General features: G+C 38.9%; 1 protein-coding gene across 14 annotated transcripts in view; it reads left to right on the forward strand.

Moving 5' to 3' along the window:
- Positions 1 to 14,657, forward strand: part of LOC105483054 (tetratricopeptide repeat, ankyrin repeat and coiled-coil containing 2) — a 475,702-nt gene that overhangs the window by 387,079 nt on the left and 73,966 nt on the right. For all 14 annotated transcript variants that reach the window (XM_011743607.3, XM_071083397.1, XM_011743615.3 and 11 more), the window contains 2 exons: positions 9,065 to 9,231; positions 13,212 to 13,819. In XM_011743607.3, coding sequence (XP_011741909.2) covers positions 9,065 to 9,231; positions 13,212 to 13,819 — 775 coding nt within the window. The remainder of the gene's footprint in view (positions 1 to 9,064; positions 9,232 to 13,211; positions 13,820 to 14,657) is intronic.

Raw genomic sequence — 14,657 nt, forward strand, 5'->3', positions numbered from 1 at the left:
ACATTTATTAAATATTTACCATATGCCAGATACACTTTGCAGTTTCTAAGAATTACTTTTGTACTTATCCCTCTGAGTAAATTGTATGTTATTGAAATTAGGAACTTTTGAAAATTCAGCTTTTATCCTTCATAGTGGTTACCTCACCTTGAACATAGTAGGCATTTTAGGGAATACGTTTTGAACAGATACATGAATATAGAAACTGCTCACATGTAGGAGTACCTTGAAAGCAGCACAGTGATACAAGGATCTACACCTTACAGCCAATTCAAGAAGACTATCCAAATGCTTGCAGTCAGCTCTAGATTCTCAACCATAATTCATATTTTTAATAATTTTGCTACAAGATAAATCTGCTTCTCATTTAGGTGTCCATAACTAGCTTTAGCCATGTCTATTGATAAATACTGTCTCTACTGATAAATACTGTTCTAAGTGAATTTCATTACTTCATTTTATGTCCATGTTTTTAACTCACCCTTAGATCACCATTATGAGCAATAGCTGGAAACACAGTTTTCCAGCTGGAAATGCTAAAACTTACTAGAGTGACCAAAAGTCGGGAAATGAAGAATTTTTTTTTAGAGATAGAACAAGCAAAATGGTAGATATATAAGCAATAATATCAACAATTACATTACATGTAAATGGACTAAACGCTTATGCTAAAAGGTAAAAACTGTCAGACTGGATAAAAAGCAAGACTCAACCATATGCAGTTTTTTAAATATAAAGACACAGATTGAAAGTAAAAGGATAGAGACTGTATAAACATGGAGCATAAGAAAGCTGGGGCGACTATAGTAATCTCAGAGTAGACTTCAAGACGGGAAGTATTTCTACAGAGGCATTTGATACACATAGAAGGGCCAATTCATCAGGAACATGTATTCGACGTATGCACCTAATAACAGAGGTTCAAAATTCGTGAATCAAAAATAGACCAAATTAAAGAGATAAATAGCTATAAGTCCCAACTACTGTGGAGACTGAGGCAGAACAGTGTAATTAATGACTATCTAGTTATTTAATGTTTAGCATATTTTTATCACACTAAACTATAAAAACTGCATAACCATTGAAGACATAGCAGCTAGTATGGTAACTGGAACATAGAAGGAATTTAAGCTAGGCTTGGTGGCTCATGCCTGTAATCCCAATGCTTTGGGAGGCCAAGGCAGGAGGATCACTTGAGCCTAACACTCAAGATCAGCCTGGGCAACATAGCAAGTACCCATCGCAGCAACAACACCAGCAGGCATGGTGGTGCACAGTTGTCGTCCCAGCTGCTCAGGAGGCTGAGGCAGGAGGATCACTTGAGCCCAGGAGGTCAAGGCTGCAGTGAACCAAGATCATGCCACTGCACTCCAGCTTGGGTAACAGAGTGAGACCTGGTCTCAAAAAGAAAAAAAAAAGTTAATCAGTGTAATTCATCATATTGACAGAATAAAGGAGAACATCCACATAATCATTTCAATAAATGTACAAAAGCATTTGACAAAATACTACATCGGGGTCCCCAACCCCTGGGTCATGGATGGATATAGATCCATGGCCTGTTAGGAACTAGGCCACACAGCAGGAGGTGAGTGATGGGTACCGCCTGAGCTCTGCCTTCTGTCACATCAGCTGCAGCATTAGATTCTCGTAGGAGCACGAACCCTATTGTGAACTATGCATGCAAGGGATCTAGGTTGCACACTGCATCTGAGGCCTGGTAATCTGAGGTGGAACAGTTTCATCCCTAAACCATCCTCTCCACCCTCCACCCCAGAAAAATTCTCTTCCATGAAACCGGTCCCTCCAAACTACACCAATTAGTGATAAAAACTACACAAACTAGGAGGAGAAGGAAGTTTAGTTTGTTAAAGGGCAACTCCAAAATACATGTAGTGAAATGTTGAATGCTTTTTCCCCTGAGGTCAAGAGCAAGACAAGAGTGTTCCTTCACTCTCACCACTTACATTCATCATTCCACTGGTGGTCCAGGCTAGTGCAATAAGAAAATAAACAAGCATGCAAATAATATAAAGATTGGAAAGGAAGAAGTAAAACTGTCTTTATTTGCAGACAACATAATTGTTTACCTTAGAAAACTCTAAGGAATCTACCCAGAAAAAAGAAATCTGACTAGAACTAGTAAGCACAAAGCTTTAGGCTGTAAAGTCAATATACAAATATTTCTATACTAACAACAAAATACTGAAAATGAAATTTTAAAACTATGTGGCAGTTTTAAAACATGGCTACAAATTCTTTGACATTACTTCCACTAATAGTTCAACCTGGGTGCCCTCCCTTCATAACAGGGCAGGCTTGCAACTGCTTCAACCAACAGGATACTACTACAAAGTGATGCTATGTGACAGCTGAGGGAGGTCGCAAATAGCCATGCAGCTTCCATCTTGTTCACCAAAGCACTTGCTTTGGGAGGCATGTATTGCCATGTATGGAGCCTGACTACCCTGAGTTCACCATGCTGCAAAGCACAAACCACAGGGAGAGTCTAGTTGACTGTCCCAGTGCTCATTCCTGCCCTGCCACCAAACGTATGTATGAATAAGCCTCCCAATGATTCCGGCTTCCAACCCCCAGCCCCAGACATTCAGGTAACCGCTTGCTATTTGATGTAGCAACAAATAAGTAGAATAAATACGATTTTCAGTAGCACCAAAAAATATATAATACTTAAAAATAAATGTACAAAAGATATGTAAGACATAGTAAAAGCACAGCAAAAATATTGCAGAGTGAAATTAAAGAACTTAGTAAGTGGAAGAGATATGCCATATATGTGGATTGGAAGATGCCAGTTTTTTCCTTAAACTATTCTATAAACATAATCCCAGCTGGTTGCAGTGGCCCATGCCTGTAATCCCAGCACTTTGGGAGACCGAGGTGGGTGAATCACCTGAGGTTGGGAGTTCGAGACCAGCCTGACCAACATGGAGAAACCCTGTCTCTACTAAAAATACAAGATGTAGCCGGGCGTGGTGGCACATGCCTGTAATCCCAGCTACTCAGGAGGCTGAGGCAGGAGAATCGCTTGAACCCAGGAGGTGGAGGTTGCGTTGAGCCGAGATTGCGCCATTGCACTCCAGCCTGGGCAACAAGAACGAAACTCCATCCCCCCCCCCCAAAAAAAAGAAAGAAAAGAAAACATAATCCCAGCAGAATTTTTCTGTAAAAATGGACAACTTTTAGAAATGCAAAGTACCAAAAATAGCCAAAACATTCTTGAAGAAGAAAGTTGGAAGATAGGATCTGGTTTCAAGACGTACAGAATTACAGATTACTATAATAGTCCTGACAGTGATATGCTAGTAAATGTTTAACAACCAGCCAGGAATGGGGGGCTGATTTGATGCTTACACGTTTAGCAATCAGCTCTCATGAGCCAGCCTGAGTCAGGTCCAAAATTCCACAGGCAGGATTGTATTCATGCAAGGATAGAAAATAGATCAATGGAACAGAATAGAGAATCCAGAAATAGATCCACATATGCAGTCAATTGATCTTCTGTAAGGTGCCAAGACAATTAGAGAATTCTTGTCATCAGATGGTGCTGGAACAACTAGATAAATGTTTGGTGGGGGGAAATGAATCTCAATCCTTACTTCACACTCTACACCAAAATTAATATGAGATGAATCACAAACCTAAATAGAAAAGTTGTATCTCTAAAGCTAATAGAGAAAACATAGAATATCTTCACGAACTTGGAGTAAAGATTTCTTTAGGACATAAAGTATCAGTACTCATATAAAAATGATGACAAATTAGACTTCATCAAACTTAAAAATACTTGCTCAACAAAAAATACCTCTAACAAAAAGGAAAAGCAAGTCACCAAAGGGGAGGAAATATTCACTGTTTCTGTGTGTGAGAGACAAAGCACTTGTATGTACCATACATGTCGAATGCAAACAATTCAGTTTTTACATGGACAAGCGATTTAAGACACTTTACAAAAGGAGATACATCAGCAGCCTACAAATACATGAAAAAGTGGTTAACATGAGTAATCGGGGAGATGCAAATTAAAATTACAATGAGAATACCACTTCACACCCATTAGAATGGTTAAAATTAAAAAGAATGAACATCCAATGCTGGTAAGGATGAAAACAAGTGGAACTCTCATACATTGCTGGTGGGACTATACAGTAGTGCTACTACTTTGGAAAACTATTTATCGGTTTCTTTTTTTTGAGATAAGGTCTCTCACTCTGTTGCCCAAGCTGGAGTGCTGTGTCATGATCACAGCTCACTACAGCCTCGACCCTCTCGGCTCAAGCAATCCTCCCACCTCAGCCTTCTGAGTAACCAGGGCTACAGGCACGTACCACCACACCTGGCTAATTTTTTTTTTAAGAGATGGGAGTCTTGCCATGTTGTCCAGGCTGGTCTCATACTCCTGGGCCCAAGCAGTTTCCCCGCCTCAGCCTCTCAAAGTGCTGGGATTATAGGCATGAGCCACCACACCCAGCCAACAGTTGCTTATAAAGTTAAATGTACATCTCCTTTATGACCAAGCAACTCTATTCCTACGTATTTACCCAAGAGAAATGAAAACATATGTCTGCAAAACACTTGTACAAGAATGTTTCTAGCAGCTTTATTCATAGTCGTCAAAAACTGGAAACAGCCCGAATGTCCATCAACAGAATAGATAAAGTATTCAATTGAATACTTCTTAGTATTAAAAAGGAACAAAACAGGCTGGGCGCGGTGGCTCACGCCTGTAATCCCAGCACTTTGGGAGGCCGAGGCGGGCGGATCACAAGGTCAGGAGATCGAGACCACGGTGAAACCCCGTCTCTACTAAAAATACAGAAAATTAGCCGGGCGCGGTGGCGGGTGCCTGTAGTCCCAGCTACTCAGGAGGCTGAGGCAGGAGAATGGCATGAACCCAGGAGGCGGAGCTTGCAGTGAGCCGAGATCGCGCCACTGCACTCCAGCCTGGGCGACAGAGCGAGACTCCGTCTCAAAAAATAAAAATAAATAAAATAAAAAAATAAAAAGGAACAAAATAATAGTACACTCAGTGTAGAAGAGTCTCAGAAATATGTTAAGCAAAAGAAACAAGTGTCTGCAGTGACAGAAATCAGAACAGTGGTTTCCTATTGAGGACTGACTAGAGGGGAACCTAAGAGAAATTTCCGGAATGATAGAAATGTTCTGTATTTTGATCACAGTGTTGCTTACATGAGTACATATAGCTGTCAAAACTTATCAAAGTATATAGTTAAGATCTTTGTAATTCACTATATATAAAGTTTATTGCAATAATTTTTAAAATAGAGTTATTTTTTAAAGGTAGTTGGAGTTTTTTCAATGGAAAACACTTTCAGTTTAGAGTCAGAAGCTAGATTTCAAATTATGTATTTTCTTTGAAAAATGAGTCAATATTTTTCACAGTACTTTAAAGTTCCACAAGTACAGTGATTAAAATACATACACACACGCACACCCACATGCTCATGTGAAACGAACGAAAAAGTTTTGAAGTTTCTCAGTACACTTTTGCTTTAGCTGCCAATATGAAATGAAAGGAGACACAAATTGTTTTGTTTTGTTTTGTTTTGTTTTGTTTTGTTGGAACAGGGTCTCACTCTTGTCACCCAGGCTGGAGTACAGTGACAAGATTATAGCTCACAGCAGCCTTGACCTCTTGAGCCCAAGCAATCCTCCTGCCTGAGTAACTAGGACTACAGAAGCGCACCATCATACTTGGCTAATTTTTTTCTATTTTTTGTAAAGATAGTGTCTCACGATGTTGCCCAGGCTGGTCTGGAACTCCTGGACTCAAGCCATCGTCCCACCTCAGCCTCCCAAAGTGTTGGGATTACAGATGTGAGCCACCAGGCTCAGCTGAGACACTAATTTGTTACCACACTGAAGGAAAGATAACTCGGATATTATGTAAAGCTTTTCAGAACAAAGATATTGTCTGATATGAGTCTTCTTTTTCACTTTCAACAATTCCTATATATACCAGTAAAAGAATCTCATGCGCCAGGATTCAGTTCTGACTTCAGTACTAGCTAGTATCTCTTCTCTTGCAGTCTCTGTAATTCTTATTTCTCTCAGGCACCTAGGTAGTCTTACAATGAAACTACTAAGGAAGAAAGTTCACATATTTGTTAGGAACACATGTAAGTAGAGGCAGTGGGGAATCCCTGGTGAATGTGTATTTACAAGGGTTTAAAAATAAGGATTTTAAAGGGCTTGGGAAACCTTTTTAGTGACTTGTCACCTAGAGCAGTGGCTCCTAAGCACCAGTCAATTTAAAGTTTTTAGTTAGTCCATGACAGAATACAAAAATAGCAACAACTCAGAATTTGTATGGATGTAGATATAATGTAGTTTTCTATATGTGTGTATGTAAAGATTAGATAATGTCCCTCCTACTTTTTTAATGTTAACATCCCTTTTATTCTATCAAATAGTGGTGATCGTGGATGGTAATTATATTTTACATGTTCTTACATGGCAAAATATGAAGCAGCAATCGTTTGTTAGTCACAAATTTATTGTTTTTTTGTAGATTTTTTTAAGCTACTTATTTAAAGTACTACTCTAAATATCTACAGAAATTTGAATAAGTGAACATACTGAGGCATTCTTGTAGGCTGGTTGCGTTTGAAAGTCAAAATCTAAAGACCATTAATATCTCACCTCTTAAATTTATAATTGAGAAACCTTATCATTTAGCAAAGGAAAATGAATTATTTTAGGAACAGTTCTCATTGTTTTACAGTATTAGTAGCATTAGGAAATTATTTGCATTTATTGTTCTGAATCCTAAAAATTATGATATCCTTAGATAAATATCACCTCCTTACTTCCTAAATGATGAAATTTTTTTGACACCTACATTAGTAGGTGACTTGTAAGTAATTCCTTCGAAACAGGGGAAATCTCAAAAAAAAAAAAAAAAAAACAGAATTTAGAATAAAATTAACTTTATTAAGGGGGAAGGCAAGTACCCCCTTTTAAAAAGAAAAAATGATATATTATCTGCTTTACTCACAGGCTTAATCTACTAAGAATTTATGCAAATAAAAATGTTATTTTATTAACAAATGAATTATTCATTCATTAAAATGTCTGGACCATAATTTAGTATACATTACTGATCTTCATACTTGAGAATGTGTTTGCAATGATTTCCCAAAGAAAATCTCAACAAATGCATTATCATCAGCTGATTTCTCTACTGGAAGATCATGACTTTCTTATGAAGGAACCTGGTTGAAGTTATTAAAGGAGGTGTAATTGAAGGGCGGGGACAGTGGTGTGCTGGTAAATTTTAACAGCCACTTGGGAGAGGAGGGCTGATTTGTAATATTTGCCAATTTTTATTTTGTAAATATTCCCACCATAGACAATTCCAAGCTACCAGCTGTTTAACAATCAGAGCTTGAAAATATTGCAGTGGGCGCTCCTGAACCAGTACAGGGATAGATAGCTCCAGCACAGTGAGTGATACTAGCTGATGGTGCTTAGCCAGGCAGAATGGCAACTAGAAAATTCCTCTATGGAAATTAAAGGCACAGTTAAGCTTAAGGGAGCCAGAGCCTTCAAAATCAAGAACATAACACGCCCCCAGTTATTTGGGTAAATCCCAGTTAGTTCCAAGCAACTCCTCTTTCTTCCTTAATACTTTGCACTCCCTGAAGGAATTTCATGTTTTCTTAGTGCTTCATCATCCAGAATACCATTCCATTAGTAACCATTGTTAATAGAGCTGGAATCCATAGTTCATTTCACGCCCTAAAAACTTGACAGATGAAAGTAATTGTTAAAACTCTTCATAATTTGAGAACTGACTTGCAGTATTTTGGATATTGAAATTAAATCTCTTTTACAAAGTTTATGCTTTAGGAGAAAAATAATAAGGGCTTATTAATCATTGCAAAAGATCTGTATAGTTTCAAATGTGGAAACAAAGTAGCATGTTCAGTTTCAATTGGTCTTGACTTTCAAAGGCAGGAAGAGCCGATTTTGTACACAAGTCCGTAGACATTTTCTTCTGTCCTCAGCTTCATCTTCTTTTTGCTCCTCAGATAAAACCTGTTTCTCACTCCAGGTATCTGATGACTGCTTGCCCTCTTCCCTCTGCTTTCCCCCTTTCAGAGCCTGTGAGATCCTGCTAACCAATAACTTTTACTTGTTGTTCACAATTCACTTAGACTAAAATGTTCTTTCAGTGTGGAAATTTTTGAATCTCTTGACTGTTCAACCAAGAATCAGTAAACATTTAGCTAGTGCAAAAGCCTGAAATCTTACCAAGCTGCTTTGTCAGCCTAGCCTTAAAGTTAAACTGATTTTGTCAGTGCAGGATCATGTGGAGTCCAAGAGAGGACTGGACACAAACATAGCTGATGTTTGTCTTTCGCACTTGAGTCCTCCACCTTTTGGAAGATCACGCAAGGGACTGGTCTCATTGCGGCTGTGTTAGGTATAGTCTAGGAAGCTCCTAGGGTTTTGGGATCTAGCCCACCTGGTTCAGCTCTATTGCCTGGGATTCCTTTCCTCTGTTACTCTGTCTCTTCCTTCCCATTACACATTTACATTCACATACAGTCCTATATACTGCTTTAGACTTTACAGAAACCTTTTGGGGACATTCCCAAAAGAACATATGATACTATTCCCTTTAATGCTGTCAGATAGAAAAAAAAAAAAAGAAAAGAAAAACAGAACACATTTTACTCAGCTTTTTCATGTGTAAGAGAAAAATGACTTCCCATGTGCAAATTTTCTTAACTCCAATACTCAGGCTGCCTTACAAGTATTAATATGGAGATTTCTGAAAATAATGATATATATACTCGTATGTGACAAAAGCCTTCACACCTGATTAAGAGCAAAATGAATTTACGAAGTGAATTTTTCCATGCCTGTAGAATAAATTATGTACCCTGAGCATTCACTAAACACATGACAAGCCTTTTCTAATATTTTGTTCCAAAGAAATATGTGATCAAAGATCCAATAAGAACTCATTTATCCGCTTGGTAATTATTAAGTAATTTGTTTCTTTCTATCTCAGAGAGAAAAATCCCAGATGAAGATTTCATCATTTTAATTGATGGATTAAATGAAGCAGAATTTCACAAACCGGATTATGGGGATACAATTGTATCGTTTCTGAGTAAAATGATCGGAAGGTTTCCTTCTTGGCTCAAACTAATTGTAACAGTTAGGACCAGTTTACAGGTATGTGTTTGTTTGCTTTTAAACTGTAAATGATTCCTCTTGGAAAGAGCTTAGACTGAAAAAGTTCTAGGTCCTAGCTTCCTAAACCTCTACTATGTCCTAGAGCATTAGGAAGAATAATTCCCAGAGAATTAGTCTAATATTTTGAGAGATATGATCTAGAAAGAACATTCTTTGTACATTACTCTCAGATTCCCATTCCTGTTTCTCTGGATGAGGTTTGATAAAATGTTCCTCAAAATAGCATGAAAAGAAAGTCAATTTTTCTAGACTGTTCTGAGGACAGTGGTGTAAAGATGATCTCTAACACTTGGACTTTCATTTAACATTTTTTAATCATTTAATGCTATGCAAAATTCAGTTCAGTCTACACCCTAGAATCAGATCTTCTGGTTCCTCCCTCTGCTTCTACTTAAACAACTGTTCTATAGCATGAATATGGACTTTCTTCTATATCTGTCCTCCTCTAACAAAAATTGGCAATATTAGGGCTTTAGATTAAATTTACTACAAATGAGAGATAAGTTGTTTTTTTTTCTAATTACTTTCCCTGCTCACTCACTGGTCACTTAATGGCCTGGAAGAAGGACCAGGAATGTGAGAGTGAGCCTGTAGAAATATATGGGCTAAAGATAAATGATTCTACTTTCCCCAGCATTCTCCTTGTAGCTGAGTTGGTGTCCCATTCTTTACATATTCACACTTGGTTTGGAACAATGTTTCTCATTCTTTTTATAAAAATTATTTCCGGCCGGGCGCGGTGGCTCAGGCCGGGCGCGGTGGCTCAACCCTGTAATCCCAGCACTTTGGGAGGCCGAGATGGGCGGATCACGAGGTCAGGAGATCGAGACCATCCTGGCTAACACGGTGAAACCCCGTCTCTACTAAAAAATACAAAAAACTAGCCGGGCGCGGTGGCGGGCGCCTGTAGTCCCAGCTACTCGGGAGGCTGAGGCAGGAGAATGGCGCAAACCCGGGAGGCGGAGCTTGCAGTGAGCTGAGATCCAGCCACTGCACTCCAGCCTGGGCGACAGAGCGAGACTCCGTCTCAAAAAAAAAAAAAAAAAAAATTATTTCCTTCTCTGATGAATATTAAAATCTCAAACATTATACACTCATCTCACTATTTGGATGTAGCCCCCATGTCATAAGCGCTAAGGTACAGAAAATAGACTGTACATTTAAGTCCCTCCTTTCCCCCTCTGCCAGGCGCTTAGCATTATTTCTATATATTGACCAATTAGCATTACTGGCCGGGCGCGGTGGCTCAAGCCTGTAATCCCAGCACTTTGGGAGGCCAAGACGGGTGGATCACGAGGTCAGGAGATCGAGACCATCCTGGCTAACGCGGTGAAACCCCGTCTCTACTAAAAAGAAATACAAAAAACTAGCCGGGCGAGGTGGCGGGCGCCTGTAGTCCCAGCTACTCGGGAGGCTGAGGCAGGAGAATGGCGCAAACCCGGGAGGCGGAGCTTGCAGTGAGCTGAGATCCAGCCGCTGCACTCCAGCCTGGGCGACAGAGCGAGACTCCGTCTCAAAAAAAAAAAAAAAATTAGCATTACTGTCTTCCATGATGAGAAACTGTATTTCTAATCCTGGCCACCACCTTACAGATATTTATTATTAATCTCAAAGTAATTTGAGCTAAAGGATATGGATAAATCAATATAAATCCATCTTTACAACTGAAAATTATATAACCTATCATTATTAGTAGCTTGATGGTTAAAAATGAAAAATGAACGAAAGAAACCTCCAGGAATGTAATCTCTGACTGCTTTACCAAATGGATGCTTTGGAGATGTTATCCTCATACATAATTCTCACATAACATCATGTGCAGTCTCAAGAGAAATTGTATTTCCGGGTAGAGTAGGTGACTTTAATTTTTCAGCTGTGCCAACAGAAAAAGTACTTCAACTAAGAATTTTTTTAAATTATTTCTTTTCTGATAGTGAAAGAATGTATAGGTTTTAGAAAATGAACCTTCATTTATATTTGATCATCATTATTTCCACAAACATTTCTTAAGTACTTAAGAGTATTTCAGGGACTATTCTGGGGGCTGGAGATTGAAAATGAACAAGACAGGCAATATTCCCATCCTCCCAAAGCTTATATTTTAGTAAGAAACACAAAAAACAAATGAGCAAAAAATTAAACGTATACTAAAATTACAGGTAGTGTTAAGTGCTATGAAGAAAAACAAAATAGGATGGAGGGATAACTGGATAGTACTTGTTTTAGATAGAGTATATAGGAAAGGCCTCTCCTTTAAAAGTGATGAGATCTGATCTGCCTTTTTTAAAGATTTCTGTCAACTGGCTGTCTACATAATAAAATGTAAGGGATAAAGAGTTGAAGCAGAAGTATAGGTAAAAGGTAATGGTGGCTTAGACTAGAGTGGTAATGATGGGGCCCATATGAAATGGTCATATTTCAATGGACTGTATTTTGAAGGAGAGTCAAAGGACTTGATGATGGGCTGAATGTGGGTGTCAGCAAGAGAGACAACTCAAGAATGAATCCTGGGTGTGTTGTGAGCAAATGATGATTTGAGGACAATAAAAAGATCACAGATATCTTCTAGACTTTGGTGGTAGGGTCAGTGGTAATGCCGTTTATTGACATTGGGTAAGTATTGTGGCTGGAGACAAAATTAAATTCTGATTTGGTCACATTGTCTATGAAATACCCAAATGTAAATGTTGAGTAGACAGATACAAGATGGGACTCAGGGGAGATAACTAAGCTAGAAACATAAAGTTAGGCATGTGCCACATATAGATGATATTTAGCACCACGGGACTAAAGAATCTATTGATGGGAGTGAGAATGGCTAGAGAAGAGGAAAGAACAGAGCCCAGAGGCCTGGGTGAGCTGGGAAATAAAAAAGGAGCCAGCAAAAAAGGGAGGGTAAAAGTGGCCAGTGTGCTGAGAGAGGAAAGAGGGAAACATTCTCTGGGAGCAAGATGCAGAAAGTGACTCCAGAAAAAGTGCATCATGGTGAGATCTGTTGTGTCAAACATTGCTGAGAGGTTGAGGAAGATGAGAACTGAAACTCTATTACTGGATTTGGCAAATCGAAAGTTACTGATGCCCTTGACATGAACCATTTCAGTGAGGTGGTGGGGGTGTAGCCTGATTGGAACAAATGGAGGAGAGAATGGGAAGGAAGGAATTATAAATAGCAAATAGAGGAAACTTTTGCGAAAAATGGGAACAGAGATACAGGGTGGTAGCTGGAAGGAAGAATATGGAGTTTATGTCTGTGTGACTCAGCTGAGAAGAACCAGATGCAGAAGAGAGAATGGGTACTCACAGGAGCAAAGTCCATGAGTTGGTAAGAAAGGATGGAATCCAGTGCATAGGAGTAGCCACAAAGCCATATCACCTTCCCCCAATGGAATTTCCAGCAGATTACCAAGGTGCCAAGCTTCCTGATGTTAGAAGTGTACCTTTCAACTGAGGTATCTCCAGAAGGCCCACATTTAAATGTAGTCATTTTATACATCTGTGTTGTGTGGGAAATTTTTTTTTAATAATCATTTTATTAGGAGGGTTAGAAAGCCAAGTTTTTCTAAGCCATTCTTCGAATCCTTATACATTTCTGTTACTGACTTGTACTTGGCATTATGCCCTGGTTTACACTGAGAAAAATTACAGCAAAAGAGTTACACAGCACTTCATTTTCTATTTATTTCAGGAGTGTTGTTTAGAATAACGATCATGAAATCACTCCAAAAGCACCCTTTACAAAAGACCCATTAAAAAATGTATCTTAAGTCTCAATGTTAGGAGAAGTTGTGTCCCTTCTATGCAACTAATTTGTTTTACTTTATGGATACTAATACTTGATCATGTTTCCCTGTTTGGCCACTTCAACGTTCAGAATAAATTTGTGAACCTCATAGTTGATCACAAGAGTTAGGGGAAACTGAAGGTCTTTCTGTCTCTTTCTCTCTCTCCATCTGTTTTAGGAAATTACCAAGCTGCTGCCTTTCCATAGGATATTTTTGGATCGACTAGAAGAGAATGAAGCCATCGACCAGGACCTGCAGGCTTACATCCTGCACCGGATACACAGCAGCTCAGAGATCCAGAATAACATTTCACTTAATGGCAAAATGGACAATACTACATTTGGGAAACTCAGTTCTCATCTCAAGACCCTCAGTCAAGGGTCCTATCTATACCTGAAACTCACCTTTGACCTCATAGAGAAAGGCTACCTAGTGTTAAAGAGCTCTAGCTACAAAGTAGTTCCTGTTTCGCTCTCAGAGGTTTACTTACTCCAATGCAATATGAAGTTTCCAACCCAGTCTTCTTTTGATCGGGTGATGCCTCTCCTGAATGTGGCAGTGGCCTCTCTCCACCCACTGACTGATGAGCATATCTTCCAGGCCATCAATGCTGGGAGCATTGAAGGCATACTAGAATGGGAGGATTTTCAGCAGAGAATGGAGAACCTCTCCATGTTCCTAATCAAGCGCAGAGACATGACTCGTATGTTTGTACATCCTTCTTTTCGAGAATGGCTTATCTGGAGAGAAGAAGGAGAGAAAACCAAGTTTCTCTGTGATCCCAGGTAAGACACCGATCTGTGATAAGCAGTTCTGAGCCTGTTTTCTTTTTATTGCGTGGAGTGTGAGTATTGAAAGTAGAGGTGTTCTTCATTGAACGTTTCACATAGAAGAGACATCATCTGTGTTTCTTCTCAAGGCAAAGCTATAATGAGGTTAACTAATTTATTGTTTTACAGTGTTATTTCCTTAAGACTCAACATCTGCATAGATACAATGCTACCCTACATTCCTATGTTTTTCTAAATAATTTTCACTGATCCCACAGGGTTCACAGGCTATAATTAAATTAGCCATTTAATGGACTTCCTCAGTATTATTATTTTGATATGAAGAAAGAATTGATATATTGTTCATCTCTTTGACTTAGAGCAGAATCATTTCAAAATTTTTACTGCCCTTTTAAAATACCTTATCATTATTAAAGTTTCCAATAACTAAATCCATTAAGGTCCAGCCAATGCTAAGCTTTATACTAGAAAATAGAATCTTAAACCTCCTAGCTGAAAAAGATTTGAAGAGTTCAGCTAGTCTATCCATGCTGCCTTTAGATACGTAAGGTGTCATTATCTCCATTTTCCTATAAAGGCTTTAAGATGCTGAATCAACTTGCACAAAGCCATAAAGTTAATACGTGGGAGAAGGGAGAGGGCATGTACCAGAATAGGGATGGCAAGTGCATGATATATCCCGCCACTCCCCCACTCCACACATGCAGCAGGGTCACTGATTTACCCCAGCACTGTTTCCCAGTGAGCTTCAACCTGAATTGAGAATTTTTCTCAACTCAAACCAGGCTAGATATGAAACTGTTTCCCTTTTTATTGCATGAAACCTAGTTCT

The sequence above is a fragment of the Macaca nemestrina genome, chromosome 17 (assembly GCF_043159975.1).
Source record: "Macaca nemestrina isolate mMacNem1 chromosome 17, mMacNem.hap1, whole genome shotgun sequence".
In the NCBI taxonomy this organism is placed as follows: domain Eukaryota; kingdom Metazoa; phylum Chordata; class Mammalia; order Primates; family Cercopithecidae; genus Macaca; species Macaca nemestrina.